This window comes from Topomyia yanbarensis, chromosome 2, assembly GCF_030247195.1.
Source record: "Topomyia yanbarensis strain Yona2022 chromosome 2, ASM3024719v1, whole genome shotgun sequence".
In the NCBI taxonomy this organism is placed as follows: domain Eukaryota; kingdom Metazoa; phylum Arthropoda; class Insecta; order Diptera; family Culicidae; genus Topomyia; species Topomyia yanbarensis.
Window position 1 is genome coordinate 148,500,438 of NC_080671.1, and position 19,193 is coordinate 148,519,630.

At 37.0% G+C, this 19,193-nt stretch overlaps 1 protein-coding gene across 3 annotated transcripts in view; it reads right to left on the minus strand.

Annotated features, from left to right (window-relative positions):
- LOC131681684 (angiopoietin-2) overlaps positions 1-19,193 on the minus strand; it is a 462,968-nt gene that overhangs the window by 414,780 nt on the left and 28,995 nt on the right. For all 3 annotated transcript variants that reach the window (XM_058962637.1, XM_058962639.1, XM_058962638.1), the window contains exon 2: positions 14,713-15,211. In XM_058962637.1, coding sequence (XP_058818620.1) covers positions 14,713-14,942 — 230 coding nt within the window. In that variant the 5' untranslated portion in view covers positions 14,943-15,211. The remainder of the gene's footprint in view (positions 1-14,712; positions 15,212-19,193) is intronic.

The following is a 19,193-nucleotide window of genomic DNA, read 5'->3' on the forward strand; positions in this document are numbered from 1 at the left end:
CATTTCTCATAAATTTCTCTCTGGAAAGTGTTATCCTCGATATTAATCATATTACGTTTTCGTCTCAACTCGACGCATTCCCAAAATAAAAACCTGTTTTAATCCACCTAGTGGTGCAATTGTGCTTTTCTCATTTGTCCAGACTACGATTCCATGGCGGGTTATGTTCAATACAATGGTGGAAATGAATATTACATGTTCAGTACGATTTGCACATACGTACAATGGATCGACAGCCACGATCTTGAGATACTATGTGATACTGAAACATTGCTTGACCGGCGCTGGTTTCAAGCGATGTTTCACTATCACATAGTAAGATCCGGGAGATCCAGGTCCTGCCAAAAATTTTCAACTTGTTAAGAAATTTTAAACTAGTTTTAATTTTAAAGTAGCAACCCCTCACTGCATACTCCCTCCGGGCCGGTATGATTGACGATTTTTAGAGTGATTGCATAACCTTTCTATATGAGAAAGGCAAAAATGTATCAAAGTCCAAAAAAATCAATTTTTGTCAAGTATTATTTTTTTCGAGTTTACATCAAATATCGATGTTTCATGCATTATAAAGTCATTTGGCATCAAAAATACAAATTTGATTTTGAAAATTTTTCATTTCAGTTTACATGGGAATTTTCTGTGTGATTGCACTCTTCAACTCGTAACTCCGGAACCGGAAGTCCAATCAATAAAAAAACTCAATAGCAGCCGATGTACCTTTCATTTGAGACTAACTTTGTGCAAATCGATCCAGCCATCTCTGTTTAACAGAGGTCACATTTTTTTCCACATACACACATACACACATACATACACACACAGACATTTTCCGATCTCGACGAACTGAATCAATAGGCATATGACACTCGGCCCTCCCGGTCGGGATTAGATTGACGAATTTTAGAGTGAATGAGAAAGGCAAAAACATTTTTAGCAAATGTTGAAAGTTATGCATTTTTTTGGTGCGCAGTTCTATGTTTCATAGACATTAAATCAATTTTAACTTCGCTTCCTATTAAATAAAGACCCTTATTACAGTACATCTCTACAAAAACGAGCTCAATTTGAAAAGAAATCTGAGGATTATGATTGATTACAGAACTCTGGAAGTTTCTATTGGAATGTTTTCAGGATTTTGATATTGATGCAATTAGACAACTGTGAAATCAAGACCAATAGATCAGTTACATATCAGGACCCCATTCCGACAATTTATCAAAAGTCCTCATGACGTTTACAACAACAGGATATCAATGTACGGATCAGATAATTGTTATTGTAATATTGAATTAAATCAGTCTGCATCAATAAATTTTCAACTTCAATACAATATTTTTTTTGGGTGTGGTGGGGGGGGGGGAGCGTTGTATGGTGTTAAACCCCAAAACCTTCTCTTGGCAACGCCTTCGCTTGGAGTTATTTATTTCACTTTTCATTTTCCGATATGTTTCAGATCGATCCGATGATCATGAGTTAGAAAAATTGCAGTCAGAAGGTTCGCACAAATGAACATTTTTGCACCGATAAGTTATCAAGTTCCTTCCAGACAACTTGGAAGTATTCGGTGATTATTTCTAGCGGTTGTAGATAGAAAAATGAAATGCAAAATTCGTTTTATCGAAATAATGTTTGGCTTATTTCAATGGATTATTGCTATATGGAACAATAAATGGGCGACAAAGAGTAATCAAGCCATAACTTTTAAAGTATTCAAAATAGATATTTGAAGTCTTCAGTAAAGTTATTCGCAAAAGTAAGAGCTACAAATTTGCTGAAGGCATCATTTCGATATAATCACTTCCAAGAAAATTTGTGAAAATATCTCACTCATAGGGGGATTAATCAGCAAAAGCACAATACCAAAAGAAAGGGCATATTGCCTCCATTAAATTCACCGAAGATACTATTGACCTAAAATAAACCGTTTTGGGGTTAAAAATAGATTACATGTTTTTGGTCATATTTCTGGCAATGGGAAATGATAAAAATCTTTCGTCCGCATTTAATGTTAAATATCTCTTTTGATAATAGTCCGATTTCGACAATCTATAGCTTGTTCGAAAGGTATTCGTTAAAGCTGTCTAAAAACATATGGTAATCTATATTGTCAATTTCGGCAGATAATTAAAAAAAACTGCAAAAAACGCCATTTTTACGCATTCAAACATTCATATCTTGGAAACTAAACATCAGAATCAAAAACAAATTAATAGCGTTCATACTGTTTTTTAGTTCTTTCATTTAAAATTGGTTTGGATAAGATCGGTTCAGCCATTGCTGAGAAACACGAATGAGAATTTGTCCGTTACATACACACACACAGACACACACACACAGACATTGTCCCAAATCGTCGAGCTGAGTCGATTGGTATATAAGACTCGGCCCTCCGGGCCTCGGAAAAAATCTTGAAAGTTTGAGCGAATTCTATACATTTCTTTTATAAGAAATGTAAAACGTCAATGAATATTGGAGAAGATGTCCTGGTTAGTAGAGTGGCTCGAATATGACATTTTTTAGCACAGCACTTTTGAGTTCCTTTTGTAGTTCCAAATGCCTGTGCAAAGTTTGGGAGCGGTCGGTTGCTTCCCGGGTTTGCGCATTGCGTTCAAAGATTATATGGGATTTTATATGGAGAAATCAATTATTTTGCATTTACGTTAATAAAGATCGCTATTTCACTCAATATGAAAAACCATCTCTATAATACTACAGTTCAAACCTTGGTTAACAACTTTGTCGAAGACCGTAACTAGCTACGAGTTTTCAAAAAATAGTTATAACTAAAGTTATTTTGAAATTTATGGTTCAATCCAAATGCAGAAATTCATTATTTCTTCCAACACTGTCAGTACACCACGACACCGATACTTTAAACTTAAATAAATGAGAATATAGTCATCGTCGAGACTTGGAACCTTTGAATGAAATGTTCAGAATGAATTGCTGAATAACATAGACGTAGTCAGAAAAAGAAAAGAATAGGGGGTGTGGCTCGTGTACTCTCCAGTTCCCTTTTTAGATAGTTTACTATAACATAAGGAGCACATCTTCAACGCAGGTTTATACCGACGAATTAAAAATTAATCTTACGTGTTTGAGTGGCACTATTTAAAGGCTCTACTCTTAGCCGTTCAAAGTCAGAATTTTAGATTACTTGAAGTCTCGGAATTGTTTCTATTGAAGTTTTCGTTTGAGAATCTAAGAACGAAACCAGGATAATTACTTCAAACAAGCGTTTTTTGATCAAATTGAGTTAGGTTCACGCAAAACAGAGGTGATCTTGGTGAACCAAAAATATACTTCAGGTTAGAACCCAACGCGATTTCCAAACCTGAGTTAGTTTTTGCCTCAAGCAAAAACAACATATAAATTTGTAGGTGTAAATCCTAAATATTGTAAATGTTTTTTCCCACAACAAAGATTGTAGTATGATTCATATTTAAGTCTATCAAAATATTAAGAAAGTTCAGTCGTTGACATTTACAAGGACGTAATGATTCTTTGTCTTATACAAAACAATCTATAAAAGGGACTGGGGAGTACACAAGCCCTCCCCCCCTCTTCCTTTCATTTTATGACAACGTCTATGTTATTCAGCAATTCATTCTGAACATTTCATTCGAAGGTACCAGTTTGTCTTCACATCTCGCCCTGAGCAGAAGCAAAAAATCGTCCCGCGCATGTGAAACAGTCAATTCTACCTAAAAATCAATCGGTGCCTATCACACAAGCAGTCCATATAACAATAGCCTATACCTACTGTGCGATTTAGTGATGAGTGCCAGCAAAAAGCAACCCAGATGCGACCGAACTGTGTTGCTGTTGATTTTTCGAAATGCCACGTAAGACCAGCCATTCGGGAAGTGGAACAGTTATTAAAAGTGCAGATGGAACTCAATCTGGCTGAAGTGAAAACCCTACAAATGCATCATATCAAACATTGCGAGCTGATTTCGTTCAACAACATTAACCAAGCTGAGTCATTCGCCTCGCGAAACAACATGCAGCACACCGCCGAATGCGGCAATGTTAAATATGGGTCATTCCACGCGAAGTGATCAAAAAAAGATGCAAACTTGAAATCGACCTTCACGGATTTGAACAAAATTTGGAGGAATTGTTCATCTAGGGCCAATATATAAAAACCCAAATTTTTGTGTCAATTGAACCACCCCTCGTGTCATGGGAGCACCCCCCGTTTTGGGAAATTGCCAAAACCCTTGATTTTCTTTTGATCATATCTCCGGTTCTATTTACTCTGGACTCAAACCACAAGATGGCTTTTGAAGAAAATTTTTCAAGGAGTCTATAAAAAATATTATTTTTTGCCGACAGTGTTGCCAACTATGCAATTTTTCCAGTTAAATATTAAAAGTTAATTTTTCTCTCAATACATATATTTTAATTTTGAAAATTTTAATGCCATCGCGTTCCTCAGACATTTTTACATAAAAACACTTATCGTCCCAACATAATATGAGCGCATCCTGAGATATACCGTTTTGAAGGGAAAAACTCCGTTTTTCTCATATAAAAATCCATTTTTATTGGCCAAAATTGAGAAAATCTTCAAACTGTCATAAAAATCGACCCTAATCTGCTAGAAGCAAACCAAATACGTAGTTTTTCATCATTTCTCGTCTATTTCACGAAAAATTATGTTTGAACTCAGAATACTCAAGTTGGTTTTTTAGTGCAGTGCGTTTGCGATTTTTTAGGGGAAATTGCGGTTTTTTCTCTTCAAAACGGTGTATCTCAGGATGCGCTCATATTATGTTGGAATGATAAGTGTTTTTTTATGTAAAAATATCTGAGGAACGCGATGGCATTAAAATTTTAAAAATTAAAATATATGTATTGAGAGAAAAATTAACTTTTAATATTTAACTGGAAAAATTGCATAGTTGGCAACACTGTCGGCAAAAAATAATATTTTTATATACTCCTTGAACAATTTTCTTCAAAAGCCATCTTATGGTTTGATTCTAGAGTAAATAGAACCGGAGATATGATCAAAAGAAAATCAAGGGTTTTGGCAATTTGCCAAAACGGGGGGTGCTCCCATGACCCGAGGGGTGGTTCAATTGTCACAACAAATTTGGGTTTTTATATATTGGCCCTAGATGAACAATTCCTCTAAATTTTGTTCAAATCCGTGGAGGTCGATTACACGTGCCTTGATCACTTCGCATGGAATGACCCATATAGCATTCTTGTATACATCGAGAACGGCGCTGTAGAAGTTCGGGTCCATGATTTGGCTACGCGTACCCCTGACGGCGCGATTCAAAAATACGGAGAAGTAGACTCCGTTACACATGATACATGGAGGAATTTTTTCCCGGGTATCCCTAACGGTGTTCGTGTGGTGAGAATGCGTGTGACCAAGCCAATTCCCTCTTACATAAGCTTCACAGTGTTAGGAAGGGACGATGCTCTCATTCAATAGACATCACTAGTCACGTACCCAGGGCAAATTCCTACGTGCCAGTTCTGCACGAAGAAGCTACACCTCGGAAAACCTTGCGTAGAAACTGTTAAGGAAAACTCAAATCCAACTGAAATCAGCTCACAACCATCTTACGCTAAACCACTATCAGCTGCAAAACCAACATCTCCGGATCAAGCACCAACAACCAGTAACAACAACAACGAAACGAATGCCGAAAAATACGAACATACAATAACGACCGATAAGAGTAAGACACAAACTGGAACATCTGACCGCGAGCAGCAGGAAAGTAGTACGGATGAGGACATGGACATGAACCATAACGCGAAAGAGGACAAACGGATCGAACCTCAAATTGCAGTTGACAACACTAGGTGGCGAAATACCTAGAAAAAGGATCTCAACACGCAGCAGAAAGCTGCGCCTGAACGAGACAAAAAACTTAACATAGCTATTTTTTTATATTTATTGTAAAAAAAAAACAAACAATCGGCCTCGTCGAGCTACCGCATTTGGGCCTAAATAAATTTATTAATTATATTCGAAGGTACCAAGTCTCTGCGATGAATATATTCTCATTTATCTAAGTTTTTAATGTCGATGGTGCACCGGCAGTGTTGGAAAAAGTAATCAATTTCTGCATTTGGATTGAACCATAAGTTTTAAAATCGTTATAACTATTTTTTTGAAAACTCGTAGCTAGTTGCGGTCTTCGGCAAAGTAGTTAACCAAGGTTTGAACAATAGTTTTATAAAGCTGGTTTTTCGAATTCATTGAAATAGGGATCTTTATTAACGTAAATGCAAAATAATTGATTTCTCCATATATAAAGTCCCATGCAAACTTTGAACACAATGCGCAAACCCGGGAAGCAAGCAACCGCTACCAAATTTTGCACAGGCATTTGGGACCACAAATGGAATTCAAAAAGTGCTGTGCCAGCTAGTTTAAATCATTTTGAAGTTTTCCCATACAACCGCGAGCCACTCTACTGGTCAGCCGTACGACGCAATTTAGTCGCAATGCTCTCACAAGAGCGCTGGATGGCACTGACGTCCATCTTCCCGATACAATTCCGGATCCTGGAGGTCGACTGCTTCGTATCCTTGGCCCGTCAATTATTTTTGTGCACTACGGCACTGAGGGAGCCGAAAAAATCCTCCTCGGCACTGGGGCAAGTTAGTCGAGTTCTTTTCTTTCGGCACGTACGGTATCTTTTTCTGCTCAAGATACTCCAGCGTCTTCTTGGCGTAATGGGAAGACGCTTTGTCCGGCTAGAAGACGTACTTCCCATCTGCATGATGCTCCTTTAAGAATGGCAGAAGAATTTTCTCAAGACACTTCTCCTGGTACACTTGTTGATTGATGGCCCGACCGCACGGCTTGAACCACAGCTTTAAAATCCCTCTATAGCATAACATTTTTTTTCTTCAAATTTATGCTTAAACTTATATTTTACGTCGGGACGTGTAGCCGACGTGTCGCTGAAACAGTAGTTGTCATTTCCTGGAATAAAGGCCTTCGAGAGCGGAAAGTATCTTTCGTCGTCCAGCACGGACGACATCCCGCGATAGTTCTTCGTCATCCACCGGCACTGTGATTTCACGATCGCTATCTACTCGTCGCAATCGCCCTTCCGTTCCACACTCAGGAATGCCAGGTTCCGTAAACTGTAAACTGTAATCACGGGCAAGTTTTCGTCTCGAAAGTGGTTTACCGTAAATTTTTATCCACGATGACAATGCGTTTCGTAAAACCGTACAACGCGCTCGCGCAGTGCTTGCTGTTTCGACGCCATGTTCGATTGAACTGACAGCACCTGAGCGAAAAGAAACATGCCACCCATTTCTAGGGTATCCAGAGAGCAATTCTCTTGGAGGGAAAAAAATTTACTCTCTTAAATTTAATTACAGAAAGGTATTGAAATCATTATCATTTTTCATTGAACACCCGTTAACATACCGTCCAGATGACTATCAGAGTTTTTGAAGACGAACATTTTTTTCTAACGCATCAAAACTAGCTTTCTTTTTATTATATAGAAACACGAAAAAAAATTATTCCCAATTGAATGAAGTGAATAATGTGCCGTGAATTCTGAAACAATCACGTTCTTACGTTATGAAAAGAGGACCATGCATGAACAAAAATCATGTGTTTTATAATTATGTCCAATTTCCCTTCAGTAACGTCCGCATAACGCTGTTATTCGTAGAAATACTTGTTTTTACTTTGTGAACTTCAGTCACGGTTTCCGCCAAGTCATTTCTAACTCGATTTTCAGTACGTGAACTAGTTCACAACTTTATGCACATTATTCATAAAATCAAAGGTTGGTTCATGATGTTTTTCGTAGATATAGGAATCCTAGTTCCCAAAATCAAAATATTCTGGATATTTTCTCGTAAACTATTTCATGAAATTCGGAATTTCATTCATTATTCCATTCAATCCTCGTGAACTAATTCATGATCTCTAATATATTAGTCACAATCCAATATCCATACTCGTGAAATAGTTCACTAAATTTTTATATATTATTCATGTATTCGTGAACTGGTTTATGATTCCTAACATATCATACGATTTAATATCCGTACTCATGGAATAGTTCAAGAAATCATAAAATATTATTCATATATTCGTGAACTGGTTCATGATACCTAGTATAATAGTCACAACTTACCATTCGTTTTGTGGAATAGCTCACGAAATCATGAAATACTCAGGTGTTCGTGAACTGGTTCATAATTCTCAGTACATGATTTAAAGCTATTTCACGTGCTGGTGATAATTAAAAGATATCCCTAATCATTTTCAATTTCATGCAACACGGTAATGAAATTTTCACGTGAACTCTTGCACAAAATTTGGAGTATTATTCGTGGAATTATGAAGCTATGAAAACCTCGAACATCATTATTCACTTGATAAGGTTCATTGTGATGTGTGGACAGACAAACTGCGCTGATAACCCCAGACATAGTTCACAGAACAAGATATCGCGAATCAGTAGCATTCTCATGATCCAGTTTATATTGTCACATTATTTCGAGTAAAAAAACGATAGTAACCAAAAATAATAGATCTCGATAAGGCGAAGAGAATTTACGAATACCATGATGAACAGAAATTACTAAAATCGTAACTGAATCTTGAAATCATGAACACAAATCACACAACTCGTAACAAAAATATCTAAAATCGTGACTAAGATCCTAAAATCATGAGCATGAATCACTCCACTCATGACTAGAATATCACGATAACGTGAATTACAAAAATCTCGACTAAGATCCTGACATCGTGAACTTTAATCCGCTTGTCTAACAGAAAAAATCCGATAGTACACTCACGAAAAAAAAAAGCACGGTAACGTGATGAGAAATCGCAAGAATTGCTAATAAACTCTTGAAATCATGAAATACATTTGACTGTCGGCTGTTGTAACACCACGTATATATTAGGGGCGAATAAGTTTTTTGAAAATACAAATAGTTTCATGAAGCTGAGGATTATTGTTCATAATTTCCGGAACTTAGTCACGGTTTTCATACATCGTTCAGTTCACGAAATCGTGACCTTTCATTCATGAATTTATAAACGACGCGGCACAATAACACAAAGCGATAAAACATTATAGCACTACGAATATTTACATTACTTTACAAATTTTCATACATTTAGTCGTTCTTCAAACTCTCGAAAATAAACTCCTTTAGGCCAGATTGACGGGTTAAGTGCTGCATCTCGTAATTTAACGTCCAGTCCAACTTTGAAGGACACATACCGCATAGTTGATACATCCTTCCATTGTGGTACAAGCTTCTGCACCGAAAGTGGTGCCATAAAAGTTCATTTCTCGACAAATGTATGATTACGGCGTATAATCCAACTATCAAAATTCACTCGCAAATCACAGATGTTTGTAGTAAATAAAAGAGAAAAGTTTTCTTGTTCGTTAACTGCTGTCAGAGCCGTAACGACCCTTCGCGGTGTCTCAGTTTTGCGCCCCTTTGGAGTTAACTTCGGTTTTCTTTTTCAGTTCGACTTTCAAATAATAATTTAGTATGTACTTGAAAATGGCACACTTATCCTGACTTGTTTTCTAACATATCTTCACATAGTTTCTCTTCTAAGGCTAGCGTCCCTTTTTTGTGGTTACCCGGCAAAACGGCCAAATTGTATAACATTCCACGGACACCAACTGGTTGAGTAAGACAGTCACTTCGATAAGAGAAAGTCGCGTTAGCATCATTTTGATCCAACTCACTGTTTCCTCGCGAAAGAAGTTGCTTTTTTGCAGTTTTGGTTGAAAATCGTGGAGAAGGACGTTCCTTGTAAACCTCCCACAATGTGCATAGAGGATGAAATACATCGATGAAAATTTAAGCAAAATTAATACATCAGTCAAAGAAAAATTAATTTTTTTTAATCAATTTCGAAGTGTGTATGACTTTTAAAAAAAACTGTTCTTGAGAAAATTTTCCAACATCGACGTGAAAAATCAAAGCCAGTCATGGAGTACCAACAGAACGATAAAGTTTGATAAAATTTAAAAAAAATAAGTGAATGAAGCTTTTCGGCTTTGCGGTCTATGGTAGTATCAACAACAATGTTTCAACTCCGACATTTCAGCGGTTTAAAGGGTGGAACTTTTCAAGGAATTGAGACTATTTCTTTTTTGTTTTAAATTGTTTGAAAAGGTACAATAAACCACCGCAGGGTTTATTGTTGAAGCGATACATCATTTTTACTACAGTACTTACAGTCAAAAAGTTCAAATTAACTGAAAAAATCTAGTCTGTAATTCAGGTGTTTGAAGGCAACGGACGGAGCATTTTTGCGGAAGGCCTTATGAAATCAGTTCATGCTAGGTGTTTGAAGGCGTCGGAGTGCGCAGTTTATTAGAATTAGAATTAAAAATTTGTTTTTTCATCAAGCGTTTTTATTTCCAATGGTTTCTCTCTCTCTCTCTCTCTCTCTCTCTCTCTCTCTCTCTCTCTCTCTCTCTCTTTCTCTCTCTCTCTCTCTCTCTCTCTCTCGGAAACTCATAAAACACCGAAAAACCCGATTTCCAAAAGATTCAACACAAACTCGTTCGTGTTTAACTGTCGCTCATTTCCTGTAATTTCAAGTAAACCTTGAACTGTATGTTCGCGAAATCAGTTGACTAAAGGTGTTTGAAGGCGACGGAAGGAGCATCCGCTCAGGAGCCGATATATTAAGACCAGTATACTAAGGAGAATTTTAGGAGCTGTTAGCTAGTTGGTCGATTGTTTATTACGAAACATATTATTGATTTGAATTGCCAGCCCAAAGTGAAACAAAATTGCTGTTGATAATCAGTTGCCAATAAAAGTTTTTCCACTTTATTTGAGCCAGTTACTAAGAAAATCGGTAGCATTCAGTTATACATCGATACACATTTTTGCTCTACTATCCCCTGATTTGTCTCTCAATTTCTCATATCTCAAATATTTGGGATCCTGGCCCGCGCATAAATGAATTCTTCTGTAAAAGACCCAGCTTATGGTGCAATGAATGTTGAAAACATGCATTATCGAAAACTCCGACTTTCTTTTCAAAATCATAAACATTGAATTCGATTGGACCATATCTGATCTCCTATCGGATTAAAAATATTCAGAACGGATTAAATATTCTAAGAATTTCTAAAAAACTGACGCCGAAATATTCAGCTGTGACGGATATCTTGAAAGTCAAATCTTTTATGCAAGATAGCCGCATCTACATGTCCGTTCATAAAGTTGAGATCGGCGGTGCGGTTACCTATTCGCAATTGTTTCAATGACTCCTTCCCCAGTGCGGGCAATCGCACAGGGCGGGACAAAATTGTTTGTCTCTGAAAACTTATTTTAGGAAACGTTTACGAGACAGCTGGGAAATCGAAGTTTCCTTCAAGGATGTTTGTCTACCTTTTAAGAACTCTTTTGCATAGAAGTGCTAAAAAGAGCGCCTCACCACGACACATCTTTACGCATTCTAGGCTCAAGGAGAGTGCGATTCTGACCGTTCGCATGTGGGAAAATTTGCTCATAAAAATGTTAGCAGTTTAGATTCCTTACAAAGATTAAAAAAAAATTCTTGAGGGGCAGCCAAATGTAACGCTCGAGAAAGCACTGACACAAAGTTGAAGTAAACAGCTGCTGGTCTTGGAAATTGGAGATCACAACGAAGTTGCAGCGCCTCCGCATTTAAACCGATTGCAAGATTGCGTGGGCTCCGGCAATTTTGTCCGGAATTGGAGTGATCTTTGCTACAGCTTCAAGCAGGTCGCCTGCGTTACTGCTCATAATCACTTTTCTGATCCATTTACGTTGTTATGAAATTGTTAAAACGACTGATTAAGTTCGCAATATTTCTAATTTATTGTTAATTAATGGGAATAACAGGGCTTTTCTGACAGTTTTGGTGGAGTCTAAGTTTTGCGCCTCATTAGTGTTTACTTTTTCAATTTAACTTTTGAACAGTAATTTTTTGTGTTTCTCATTTATTTTATAAAGCGAATCAAGATTTCAGCGTCTTTCTAACGTTGGCTTTGGCGGGAGCCAACCAGGTCAACCGCACGCTACGGGCCTGACTGCTGTTTATTATGTCCAGCCAGTAACGGTTTGTTCGGAATTTCCTTTCAAAGACAATTTTGACAGTTGGCTTTTAGGCCGTAATCATTTGTTTGTCGAGATTTGTACCACTCCATCGTAGCGCTAGGCGAAAATTTGCAAAAGTCTACGTTTTTCCTTCCTTTTATAATGTAGAGATAATTCGGACCTCCCTACGGGGAAATTCAGACCGCCAATTTTTTTTTATATGATGGAATTATGTTTACCTATGAAATATTTAATGGAGAAACTCCTTAATAAAAAAAAATATAACAAAGTTAATCTGGTTAGTCACAGTTGTCGATTGGTGCATCATGTATTTTCTTTACTGTGGCGTGTGCAATTGTGTTCGCAAGCCGTTGAACGTTGGTTGATTGAATAGGGGGTCCAAACAGCCCCGTAGGCTCATTTCGCATAAAAGTAGTGAGCGTCTTGAAAATATGTGTTTTCACCCAAACAAAAATCATTCCATAAAATAGGAGCCTCAAGCTTTCTAAAACACTTACCTGTTATTTTTTCACTTTTATTTGTTGCTTTAATTGCGGTATTACCATATAATGATTGTGTTTTTGATGATGGCAAAAAAATGAATCACGTTGTATCTACCAAATAATTAGATTCAACTGTCAAAATAATGTTTTAGAATAGCGGTTCCACGAATATGTATGACAATTAGAAAGTTTTCTGAGAAACCGAAGGGGTCCGAATTACCCGCACGGTCTTAATAGCCCCGGATCACCCTAAGTATTTTTGGTTTCTAAAATAGATTCTTTAAATCAATCTGGTCGAAGTTGAAAATATCGCCATTTTTTTCGTGTAGTTGAAACAGAATTATCTTTCGTTTGGCCCGATCAGTGATATTGGAATTCAGAAAGAGGCATTTTCGAGAAAACACTGGTTATAATTTTTCAACAGTATTAGCTTGATATGGGGTATCTAAAACAAATTATGCGCCCTAGAACAACCTTAAAATTGTCTGAAGATTACTTGAATCACAACCGCAAACGTCATATGAATAAAATCGTTTTTTTCTACATGCCCCCTAAGCCTTGGTTTTAAATTTCTTGCAAAATGAAAAGTATGACAAAGAAACTTACATGTATTTAGTAAACTTTTTTAAAATTAGTCGTTCTACAACTTTGCTGAAGGTAGTATGGCTCTATCTAGAATAATTAAAATGTTTTTCTTTTGATCTTGGTAAAAGTAATCATCCTATCTATCGTTCAATTTTTGAATTTGGAGGTCGCAGTACTGTAACGCTTCATAACCAAGGTTAAAATAATCTATTCCGGAGATTGTTGAATCTTTAAACCTTACAATAGATATTAACATGTATAATACTGTCCAAGCTACATCAAAACCAATGTTAATCGGATTAAATTTGATATCTTTCGTTGTATTACTCGTTCCTATATAAAAACTCGGCAAAATGTTCTCAAGGAGCTTTTGAGATAATACTATACACAATTCAATTGTTCGAAAATTCGAAAATAGGGGGTAGAAAATTTTAACCTTTTAGTCTTAATAAACTCGAGTCAAAATAAGCTCTTATACTGACAAAGTCTATTGAATTTCTTTCCTATAACATTGTAAAACGCTAAATATACAGAAAACCTTCGAACGCACTATATGATAAACTACACACTAAAAACTAATGAAATTTAAACAACATGTAAATCAATACGAATGTAAACATACAAAGCTTGAATCTATAAATTTTATTGCAAATTACATTAAAATCAATGCACTCAATTGGAGCATCAAAAAGCATACAATTATACATTTTCATTCATGTAATATTACATGTCATTCATTTTACAGCAATATTCGAATAAAAATACATTGAAGTGCATTGGTTTTCCGTTTAATAAAAATGTAATTCAAAAAAAATAAAATTATAATAAAATTCATTGAAGAAAGCACGACAAGTCGTTCGTATTTGTGGTGGAACTTAATTTTACATTCATATTAATGTTCCAAATATGTGCATGAAAATAAACTTTAAATTACAAAATATTTTTTTCTGTGCCATATGCATATGTGAAACAAAATTGGTCATATCACGACTTTTTTTTATTCATTTCGTTTATTTGATAGGCACAAATGCGTTAGCTTGGCGGTGCCAAATGCTTATGTTTTTACATTTTGGATATCTTAAAACTAGGAGGTTACAATGTTGAAATATTTTTTTTTACGATGGAAAAAAAAAGTTTACAGCTATCTTAAGACTAGAAATAAGATTCAATATACAAGAGAGGGCCAAAAGATTTTTTTATGAAAAAATTTAAAACAAGGGATTCACTTTGATATGCCTATCACGACTTTAGTTTCCATTACAAGGCTTGAACCATCGTCAAAGTTTTATACAATGTATGAATTCCATCGAATTTTGCAGAAAATCCATCAACCAAAAAGCTTTGATTTTTACCGATTCCATCATCATGTATTTCAAATCGCTAAGGGCGCCAAATAATTCATTTCGTGTTTCCATAACCTTCAAAAAAACCTTTACCGGCAACCGCTAGCCACCCATCATCACTCATCAGCATTGTTTCTCACCTTCTCCTACGCAATTGCAAATAACACAATTGCGCACCTAAAAATGCCGATCACCGAAGCTTCTTACAAACTCACCTTGATCTGTAGTTCCCACGTCCCTGCCCCTGCTGGGCAGTGAGGTTCTTCGCAGCCAAATTACGAACTCCGGTGCTGTTGTTTTGCGCTGACAGTTGACTGGCACTGGTGCGTGGAAGTCGTGGCGAAGGATTGCCCGTCCCTGGTCGTACCGGTGCACCACTCTGGACTAGAGCCCCAAAGTAGAGCACCAACAGTGCACAACAGTAGTAGGCCCTTAAAAAGGCCATTTCCTGCGGAGGGGAGGTTCTACGGTTAAAATGATATGAGCAGTACTCGGGCGACTCGAAAACTAAGGGGCCTGCCCAGAGGGTTCCGGTTTCTGGTTCTACGGACACGGATTTCACTTCTTTCCTAAACGGTACACTATAATTCACTGTATATATTTTTCCAAAAGGTTTTCTTTACGATCACTACAGCCACCAGCTGGTCTTGGAGCTACCGAAGCTGCCAGAACACACCGATCTTCGTACAGCACACCGACCCCGACGAATTTTATCTAGATTTTGGAAAGAGAAAAATTCATTAATAAAGCCGGTTCTGAGAGGGAAACTTTTCGAAACTACACCACAAAGCGGTAAACTAAGCACCAAACACAATAATGAATTAATTGGCTGTTTGTTGTCTTCTTCGGAGATATCCATCACTACTCCCCCCCTCTCTCTCTCTATCTCTCTCTCTCTTTCTGTGTCCAGTTCTCAACAAGCTGATTTCTCTTAATTAGTAATTATAACTACAGTAGTTTTTCTTCTTCTCATTGTTTTCACAACCGGATAAAGCGCCACTAAGCCTCAGCTTTTGTCTCTGCGTCTGCCGTGCCGCACCGTAAGTACCCCAACTTAGTATGCAAATCTGACAAACGCCTCCAAACTTGCTGCCTATATCTGGTAGCCGCTACAGGTACAGAAAGGGTGTTATATCACCTTTCAATCGACGGTTGCCTTCAAAGAGCCTCGGCGTCACTTGCTTCTACTGTCAGTACCGCCATAGTACCGCCAACTATATCGCCCGCCGGATATCCACCACTCGCACCCCGCAAATTTCACACTGCGGTTAAGTGCCGAGACCTTGGTGGTATTTAGAGCAGTAAATAAACAAAATTAACAGATACTGCCACACCATCCAGTTCCAAAATCCGATCATTATAAATGTGTGACTGTTTTGGGACTTTTATGTTGACTCAAATTTTTATTGAATAGCTTTTCCGTTTTGCTGAATATAATATTAAGCACACGCGGACTGGAGGTGCCGTTGATCGTAAAAAGTGATATTATGAGAGGCCTAATTACCTTATGGCCGATCGCTGGCTAGTGCCGGTCACTAGAGGAAGGAGGCAATTGAGCTTATCCGACGTTCATTGCCAAAGCTGCACGAAATGTCACGTGCGAATTGAAAACGCATTATTGGAGATTTTATTTTGAAACCGATATCCGAAATGGCAGGCTGTTTTATTGGATGAAGCTTATTGGTTCCCGTATGGGCGGGAAATGGTAAATAACGTCTATTTTTTACTACTTTCACGCACTACCAACACGCGATCAGATCATAGTGACTAAGTCTAAGGTTGTAAATGTAATAAATGAAGAATCATTCTGAGACCAGGAATTATTTAAAAACTAGAGTTGTGCAAAAATATAAAGCATGCAGTTACTGTTCATCATGAGCATGAGAGAACCAAAAAAGCTACAGGTTCATGTTTCCAGAATTTTAAACATTGAAGAATCAATTACGTCCAATTGCGTCCTCACAATCATCAGTGAAGAGAAGATACGTAAATGTTATCTATTATGCTTTTTATAGGAAGCCAGTTTTGACGTGTATATGTCGTATGACCGGAGCCGTAGCGTGGTCTTCTGACTCCCTTGGCGAGGTCTCAGTTTTGCACCCCTTTGGTGTTTACATTTTCTCGGAAGGCTGTAAAATCATTTCACTCTAGGTGTTTGATGGCGATGGACGAATATTTTTTCCGGAAAAATGTTGTGCATGAAGATCGGTTAACTGAGCAAACGATTGTTTGGGTTATTTAACCCAATTATCATAAAAAAATCCGATTTTTTTAAATATTTGTCACTGCTCCTTCGCCAAAACAATAAATATTTCAGATGCTTGGATGAAAAATACCGAGTAATCCGATTTCCAAAAGACTGTTGGACTGTGAAATCAATTGACGCTAGGTGTTTGAAGGCAACGGACGATGCGTATATTCAGTAGACTCCAGATCAAGACCAGTATACTAAGGCCACAATTTTTAGGAGCTGCATTGAACGTTTAACACATTTTTCTTGCCATTTACTATCGGTTGTACCATTTGGTATCAGTAGTAGTCCGCCATACATCGAGAAAGGTTGGTGACCACATTCACGTAACAGTCCAAGTTTTATAGCGCACTACCAGTGCAATTTAAGTTATAAGAGGGGCTTCAAGAGTAGCAAAAAAAACCACACTTGTTACATTCTTGCTGTACTATCACCTGACTCGTCTTTTATTGTATTACGTCTCCCATTATTGTTGTCTCTTCAACTTTCACTTTTCGTTGAGTTCTAGGACTGCGTATAAATGAACTAGCCTGAAAAAAGGCCTATGCTAAATAGCTGACACAGAGATATTCAGTTACGGCGGATATCATGAAAGTGCGCTCGATTAAGCTCAGCATTGTGATATCCTATCTAAAGCAAGCAAATGATACTACTGACGACATGTATATTATAAAGTGCTATCGTGTCTACATTCCCGGTTAAAAAGTAGAGATTGACGGCGCACAGTGGATGGAGGCTGGCCAAAACCTCAAAAATTTATTTTTGAATATTGATTTTTTTATATTTTTCCTTAATTTCTCATGTATTGAATGATGCATACTCAAAATTTTATAATCATTGGATAAGAAAACGATTTTAACATCAGTTTAAACGTAGCAAAATCCGGACTTTTTTAATGATTTTCTTTTCCGAAACCACAATTGCTCTGTTCACTTCAAATGCATGTTGCTCTTTTCATTTTGATCCGATTTTAGTACAACTAGTTTCATTGTGTAGAGGAACGAAAGAGCTTGGTTAGCGATTAAAATACATTAGGTAAATTTGCTTGGAATTATGACTTTTTCGTTTGAATATGTTTGAGGTGGTCAGATCAAAAATACTTTTTTCACTAATGTATTCTGTACAAATTTCGGATTCATTTCGGAACGATCACATAGTATACATTCTATGGGAAATAACCACTACTTTTCGAATATCATGGTCTCGTTCTGCGCCTAGGTGCGCAAAAAAGTCTAAGGAGATTTTGAAGCTTTGTTGCTGATATGGAGACGCTTGGTGTTTTGTGTAAAATTGTTAGACAATCTACAGCAAACCAACACGTTATAGAATGGATTAAATGTAGTGTTCTTCATTTTTTGTGATATTACTGACATTGGTGAACAGTAACGGAAAATCTATCATGAAAACGGGATCATAGTTATAAGAAATGTTCAATGACACTGTATGGAAAATGCATTTAATATTTTACGACTTTTGACATCAGAAATGAGCTCAGCACCTCAAAATTAGCTTAAACTGTGATTTTCAGCCAAATTATGTAACATTTGAGGTTTTGTCCGACTTTTGTTTGAAGATCCGCCACTGTGCGGCGGGACCATCCACTAGTTTTAAATTTTATTCAAAAACAACTTTTGGCAAAATATACAGCTACATTACTACATTACAATTAATTATCACTGCTGCCGTGCATTCAAAAAACTATTTACTAACAAGACGCTATTCGAATGCTAATTCAAAACAAACAAAATGCTAATACACTCTTTGGCAGAAAAACAGATGAAACCCGATCAGAATGAAATAACAAGATTATAACAAAACACTGTGTAATATATTGTGTTATAAATTAGGTCTCGTTAGTAGTTAAAATAACAAAAATTTATAACAAGTAACAATGCGAGGTACAGTTTAGAAATATTTCTGTTATGTATTTCTGATCGGGAAGATACACCATTCACGACGATAAAATATTATGATCTTTTGGCTCAGGAAGAGTACGAATCTGGCATCTCCTTGTTACTGCACCTATAAGCAGATGAGATTCCTTGAAAAGACTAAAAATGTTCTCTTAGGGGCCACCAAATATAACGGCTCGAAGAAGCGCTGATACAAAGAAAACCGACTCTGATCTTAGTAATTTTAGAGAAAACGAGGAATTTCTAGCACTTCCAGGAACACAAGAAATCTCAAATGGCTCAGCATTTCAACCAAAGATTTTGTATTATTGCGGAACTCCTCCCGACACTGAAGAGACTTTAATTCTTACGGTATGCATTGGAGTTGTCTACTGGTTTTTTCGGTCATAGAAATTTGAACTTTAGGGTCATTCACCTTTTTTCGGGTTAAAAAAACACGCTGTAGTAAAATCTCCAACCCTACGTGCGTTAGGTTAGGTTGGATGGGAATCGAACTCAAGTGAGCTGCGTTCATGGCAATCGATTTACCAAC